This window comes from Castanea sativa, chromosome 1, assembly GCF_040712315.1.
Source record: "Castanea sativa cultivar Marrone di Chiusa Pesio chromosome 1, ASM4071231v1".
NCBI lineage: Eukaryota > Viridiplantae > Streptophyta > Magnoliopsida > Fagales > Fagaceae > Castanea > Castanea sativa.
The window spans coordinates 89167608-89175172 of record NC_134013.1 but is presented as its reverse complement, the minus strand read 5'-3'; the positions used below and the strand labels follow the sequence as shown (position 1 = coordinate 89175172).

Genomic DNA, 7565 nt, shown 5'->3' with positions numbered 1-7565 from the left:
TTCATTATATTTATGTCTCTCTCCTCTTTTCCCTTCTTAACTCCTCTTTTTTCGCTTTTTTCTCTGATACAATCTTCCTTGTCTCTTTTTAATCTCTATCTACTTGCTTAGTTAGATTTACAATTGTGAAATTTTTTTTCTCTATCTAATTTCTCTCTCTTTTATTTTGCTAAAATTTCCATTTACTCTCTTGATCTCTCACTTTCTCCCTTTTCTTCGTTGATGACTCCGAGCATCATTGCTCCACTTTCTACTACCATGTTCAGCGATGACCCTTGGCTTCCAACACAGTGTCCTTTGCTTTTGGCAGAAGTGAGAAGAGAGTTGTGGTTAGCTCATCCAACAAAATTTCTGGTGAAATTTGCATTAGGGTGGGCTGTGAGGTCTTGACAGAGAACAACTTAAACCCATTTGTTGTGAAATTGAAACTGGGGTTAAGAGGTTTGAATCTGAATGTGTATGGAGGATTAATTATGGTTGGGAGGGCATCTAAGCATGTGGGTTTTTGGTTTTGAATGGAACACTTGAAAGATAAAAGTGGTTTTGGAGCAAGGAAAAAGAGAAGAAGATGAGCTTTTATTTATTTATTTATTTTTACAAGCCTTAACAGACCTGGGTTTTTAGTATTTTGTGAATTTTTTTTCAATCACTGATCTTTGACAAAGGTTTTGGCATTGACCTTGAGTCTTAGAAAGTTTTTGTTTTAAGTTGGGTTCTAGATCTAGTTTTGGATTGATCTGGGTTTTGCTTTTAGTGTTCTTGAGTGAAAGTATAAAAACTCTCACAATTCTTACAAATGTCACTTTTAGATCATGATTTAAATTTTTTTTTTATAGTTTTTATCGGTGAAATGAGAGAGGTGAGTTACAGTTGTCTAATGGAGGGCATCTCAAGTAGGTTAAGTGATAACTTTTAAACCACAAGTAGGCTTTGTTAAAACTGGCCAAATCACATGTAGCTTTAATGCAATTACCCCTACAAATTTTATGACAATTCTAGAGTGGTTGATTGTGAGTGATAGAGAAAAATTGTGGTCATTGAACAATTCTATTCCATACATAATAAATAACTAAAGTCTATCTAAAAAAGAAGAATCAATACAGTCATAGTTACTTTTTACGTACGATACATTAATGCTGGTTGGTCCAACGTACATCAAAACAATAAAGAAAAATAGGAGCACACCAACAAAGAAATTTTTATTTTTTTACGCATCAAATTCATTAAGCACAAACAAAGACAACATCCTTCCTCCACCCATCCTGAACAGACTCAGGCATAGAGTTCTTATTACAATTGAAAAAGGATTTGAGGGTAGCAACTTTAGCCATAACATGGGCAAAAGCATTTGCTTCCCTTTCAACCCAACAAAAACTACAAGAACCCAAAATCTCTTATTCGACGACAAGAGACTTTACAAGTTACAACATAATCACTAATATTACTAAACAAGGAAAAAAAGTTGATAAGAGCATAATGTAAAAATGTCATATCCTCAGAAGACATCTATCCAACAACTTAAATCAATCCCCTCACCAGTTTTCTCATCCGAAGGTCTTCATTAACAAATCTGGATTCCTTGCACTCACAATGTGCCCAATTGTCACTCCAACAACTAGTCCAAATCCATACCCAAGCAAAACAATTTTCCAACCAAATTGAAATGGAGACCCTGAATCTTGACTCTCTTCAGGAGTTGAAGGTGATGGCAGTGAAACCTCATAATTCTTACATTTCTTTGTCAATGGGCTTCCACACAATCCTAGATTTCCTTCAAATGAATTGCTTGGGAAAGTATTAAATTGTTTTCCTTGTGGAATAGGTCCCATGAGATGATTATTAGAAACATTGAAGAATGCCAGGAAAGTAAGTTGCGTTAGCTGTTGTGGGATTTCCCCAAATAGCTTGTTTTGAGAAAGGTCTAGTGATTCCAGATCTACAAGGTTTATTAAACTTTGTGGGATGTGGCTAGTGAGAATGTTATTGGAAATATTGAGCAAACGAAGTCCTTTTAAATTTAAATTTCCAATGGATTTTGGAATATCTCCGACAAATCTATTACTTGAGAAATCAAGGGCTATGAACAATTCCTGGACCTTCATGTAAATCGTGACCACTCCTTTGTTTGTCATTATTATTGCGAAACTATAATCAAAACCCCATTCGAGATTTAGAAAATTGTTTTGCAAAATGAAGGATGAAGTTACTTCAATATATGTTAAGTGGTTTGCATGATCAAATCTAGAAGAATTGGAATACTGAAAGAATTTTAATGGCAAACTTCCAGTAAAACTATTGTAAGAGAGGTCAAAGATTTGCAAGCTGGGAAACTCATATTTTTCTTCATGAGTCCTTATTGGGCCATGGAATTTGTTGGACCGCAAAATGAGAATCTTTAAATTTTGAAGGGTTCCTAACCATGACGGAAAAGTATCCTTGAATTGGTTATTACTGAAATCAAGGGCCTTCAACATTATACACTTGGCCAAAGATCTTGGTAACCTCCCTTGAAACTTGTTCTGGCTGAAGCTAATCATCAATAATTTGCTTCCATTTGTCCAAGTTTGTGGGATGCTTCCTTCGATTGTGTTCCTTCGTAAATCCAATATGAGCAGAGAATCACCAAAGTTGTGCAAGCATTGAGGAAGTGAACCACTTAAGTTGTTAATTGACAAATCAAGGACCTGAAGAGAACTCATGTTACAAATCAACTCTGGAATTTTTCCAATGAATGAATTGTTTGATACATGATATTCCAAGATAGAGAAGGATGGAATTGGAAGTGATCCTAGGAGCTTGTTAGACGTGAGGTCTAAAATGGCTAGACGGGTCCAAGGAAGAGGAATTGGATGTTGACCAAGGCTTGTAAGAAAGTTTTCAGAAAGGTCGATAACCTCTAAAGTTTCTTTACTCACGTTCCAAAACCATTCCGGTACTTGACCATGAATGTTGTTGGTGCCTAGTTCTAGCCATTTTAGTTCAACTTGGTCTGCTAGGAAGTCTGGAAACTTGCTCAAGTTGCACCTATCGAATCCTAAATTTTCGAACTTTTGATGTGTAGTATTTTCACTAATAATTAATGAAACCCCACAATCAGATAGATACAAGGAAGTTAATTTTCTGAGCTTAACAAACTTGTCAAACTCCACTTTGCCAGTAAAGTTGTTCATGGAAAGATCAAGACATTCAAGATTCTTAAGGTTAAAGATTGAGGTTGGAATCTGGCCTGAAAGGTGGTTGCCCGCAAGTTCCAAGACAGATAATTTTGTGAGGTTCATAAGCCCAAAAGGAATTTGACCACTAATAAAATTATAAAATAGAAAAAGGTGAGTCAGCTGTGTCAGGTTTGCAAGCTCAAAAGGGATTGGACCAGTTAGTTCATTTTCGTTAAGGTGTAGAAAAGAAAGTTGGATGAGGTTTCCTAAGGAAGATGGAATGTGGCCCTTGAAAGTGTTAAGCGAAAGAAGCAGAAAATTTAGATGAGTGAGGTTACCAAGTGAAGATGGAATGTGCCCAGAGAAGTTGCATCTCCTCATATCAATTTTAGTCAAAGAGCCAAGGTTTCCTATTGAAGCTGGTAGTTTACCTGAGAAACTTGTCTGTGCAAGAATCATTTCCTCAAGGGGACTGCTCCATTGAAAGTCAGGCAGATAACCGGTGAGACCTTCATTGAGTTGCACATCAAGAACTTGTAAATTTGGATGCTTAAAGATGCCTGCTGGAAATTCCCCATGCAATTTGCAGTCACGTAAACGAAGGGACGTTAAAGAAGACAAATTTGCCAAAATATTAGGCACAGTGGATATTATGCTCACCAAACTCAAATCAAGATTTTCTAGGCGGGTTAAATTTTCAAGTAGTCGCCCTAGACTTGGCTTCTTGATTTCCAAATGGTTGGAAGAAAGATCCAGGGATGACATTTGGGACAATTGTGAAAGTTCTAATGGGATTTGACTAGAAAAAGTAGAATTAGAGAGATTGAGATATGTTAGTTTGGATAGATTGGAAATTGTGGATGGAATTTGAGAGTGGTTAAAATGATTGTCAGCAAGGTTAAGCCTTTGGAGATGAACAAGATTGAAAAGGCTGTTGCTAGAGTTAATAGAGCCGTAGAGATAGCTGCTATGGAGGTCAAGACCAATGACATGGCCCGTGAACTCATCACACTCTACCCCATCCCATGAGCAGCAGTCACTGCTGTTTCCTTCTAATTTCCAGGATGCAACCTTGGGATAAGCCCAAGGATCAAAGGAAATAGACTTGTCGTTGTTGATGATGACAAAGCTTTCCTTAAATTGCAACAAGTAAGACCTTTCGTGACCATGGCAAAGATGCTGCATTGAGGAAAACGAGTGAATGGCTATGAGATGAAACATTGAGAGGAGAGAAATCAAGTACACAAATTTTAAATGATATAAAGAGGATGCCATAACTTATGATTGTAAATCAACCTTGTTTATTCGCTCTTATATAAGAAATTAAGGAATGCAAAAGAAGGATTTTATTAATTTGAATCTTCCCTTCTATTGGAGTGACTGTTAGACATTTCATATTCACCTCGTACCATACCAAACCCATATTCTTTAAAAAACTGAGAAACTGTATAACAGTCCTTTTTTGATGAACTGTACAACGGTCCTTTAACTATAAAAAAACTGATAACTTTAATTCACTTTTGAAAACGTTGCCGTCCCACTTCTTTAACTTAGTGGCCGCGTTAGGAAGCAAGCACTTGCGGAATTTCTTGGTTTATGAAGTTGACGACATGCAAACGTGAATAACGTTTCTTGGTAAATCAAACTTTTACCAACTATCTTCTCAAAAAAATAAAAAACTTTTACGGTTTTACCGACTACAATTTAGGTAAAATATTATTTTTGGTCCTTTCTTCCTAAATTGAGCGGTATCAATTTAGTCAATTTCTTGCCAAAAACTTTGTAATTCAATTGTTATTTGTGGGTTCTAATTAGTTCAATTGGTAAAATTTTTTGTTTCAAATAAAAAATCTGAGATTCTATTCCCGCACTATAAGTTGAAAAAAAAAAAAAAAAAAAAAAAAACAAACTATCACCTCTCACAATTTCCAAAATAGATATTTAGACTTAATTCCTTCCTCGCCTTGTAATTCAATTGATTGTTACTTCTTGATATTTCAAACAAAGATATTTAAGATTCAAGTCTATCAAACTCAACTAGATGTATCAAAGAAATAATTTAACTAGTACATTTTTTTTGGACATTGTTTTCATCTTTTGGATTAATATTCATAGTTGTGAGTACTGGGAATCAATTCAACATTCAAACTACGGAACTCAAATTCCAAGGTAAGATTTAATTTTACAATGTTTTTCTTTGATTAATTTTTTCAGACTATTTTCTGTTTGGTTCCCTTGAAAAATTTATGTAATAAATAGTGAACTTGAAGTGTAAATAGAAGCACTGATGCAGGCAGGCTCTTAAGTCTTAAATAAGCCCTTAAAAGTATTTTCGAAACTATATTGGGAGTGTGAATTTCTCTGAATACGAGTTTGAAATTTGAAGTAACAAAATGAAACTTGGAGCTCCTGCCATTGTTTCCTTCGATTTTCTACTTTTTATTTTCTAAAGCACTACAGAAACTTATAGTTTTCTGTTATCTGAGTAATAATAACAGTCAGACTCTGAAAGATTATCCTGATACAAATTATTCTTTATGGTATTAGTTACAACTTACATCTGCCTAGGAAGATTATCAGCAGGTTAGTTGACAGTCTTCAATTCTGTTGTTTGATCGATCCAATATTATTGTTCTGAATCATTAATGAATGATGTAAAAGAAACAAATGTGAGACCATGCAAATTTAGATGTTTAATATGCACATTTATTAAGTATCAAAAAAAAAAAAAACACATTTATCTATCTATCTATTTATATTTTATAATATCTATAATAATATATTATAAAAGTTAGATTCCAAAATTGGTGAATACATATTACGATAACACTTATTCATTTTCAAAGACAAATGTCAACTTCCTATATTAAATTGATATGATATGGACAAAGGACGAAGGACAAAGTTTAATTACAAAATCAATTATAGCCTTAGGCTACAAAATCGATTGTAGCCTTAGGTTACAAACTCACTCAATATCTTTTTATTGAATAACATCTTCTTCTTATATCCTCCATATTTGCAAATTTTCAAGAAAATTAAAGATTAATAGCTATGTCATCAATAAAATTTTAAATTGCAAGTTTTTGTAATTTAAAATCATACATAAAATATAAGTTTATAGATTATATAGTAAATAACATTCGATTGACACAAAATTTGACATGTGTATTAAGAGCGTAAAGAATATGCAATTTAATGGTTAGATTTTCAAAATATATAGTAATATTTATTTTATTGCATGAGTTTGTAGCCTAAAGCTACAACAAATTTTGTAGCTAAACTTCGTCTATGGACGAATTAGGCCCCGGCCGTATCAAAAAATTATTTATACATGTCAATACATTTGCTCTTAAATGCTCTTAAATATTCACAATTAATTTCATTAATATTCTACCATATTTAAGGTGATTTGGGTTTAAATTAGGACAATTAAATATGACCCATAAGTATCATACACGTCCTTTTGTATTACACATCAAATAAAGGAAAAAAATTGTCAGTTGTTTTACTTATTTTTATGAGACAAGAAAAGCTTTCTATTTAAATACACTTACACCACTCGTACCACTTTGAATTTCACACTACTATTTATTGCCATTCTCATTTGAATTTTAGGATAGAGAGGTGCTACGTCCACAATATTTTTACAACAAATCATAGGTGGTTAGTTGTAATTGGTTCAAATTTGAACCTAACACTAAGATTACTTTTTTGCCCCAACAATAACAACCAGTAACATCCTGGCACTTAGGATTTGTTGTAAAAATGTTGTAAAAATGTTGTGAACATATCATTTCTCTTTAGGATAATAATAATAATTAATATAATTTGTTTCCTGTAACACATATGGTTTATTTATTTATTTAAATTTTATAATATCTTTGGTAACTCATCTTTTTAAGGCACTGCCAGGCCATTTTTTTTTTTTTTTTTTGTTGAGAAACACTGCCAGGTCAATTGGTTGGCCATTTTGTTACACTGGTTCGTAATAAAATACTAGTTTTAACTTCAAATTTTATGTACTCATTAGCCTTAAACCGAGATATAAGGTAATTGAATAGTCAAGACTCTTTGTTTGCTTTAATATTTCCTTGAATCATTAACATTTGCCCACTAACTAAGGAGTTTATTCTCTTTAAAAAAAAATCTAATAGAATCTCTCTCTCTCTCTCTCTCTCTCTCTCTTAAAAAAAAAAAAAAAACCCAGTACAAAGTTAGACCAAAACTCTGTCCCTTCACGCCTTCTCATTTTGCTTTTTTAAAAATTCCCTGCGGTAAGGAATTGTATTTTGTAACAATTTTTCGTTATTTTTTTTTCCTTTACTATTTAATTGGTTGTAATTTATCAAATTATGTAGTTAGTCGAGGGGGGGGGGGGGGTTTATTAATTGGTCCATTTGATGGCTC

General features: G+C 33.4%; 1 protein-coding gene across 1 annotated transcript; it reads right to left on the bottom strand.

Moving 5' to 3' along the window:
* Positions 1 to 1544: 1544 nt before the first annotated feature.
* On the bottom strand, positions 1545 to 4430 carry LOC142636778 (receptor-like protein 7). Its single transcript, XM_075811077.1, has one exon. The coding sequence runs from the start codon at positions 4428 to 4430 to the stop codon at positions 1545 to 1547; it is 2886 nt and encodes a 961-aa protein (XP_075667192.1).
* Between the last annotated feature and the right edge of the window lie 3135 nt (positions 4431 to 7565).

Excerpts from the sequence above, each read along its gene's own strand:
- LOC142636778 (XM_075811077.1), bottom strand. The coding sequence starts at position 4,430 with ATGGCATCCTCTTTATATCATTTAAAATTTGTGTACTTGATTTCTCTC.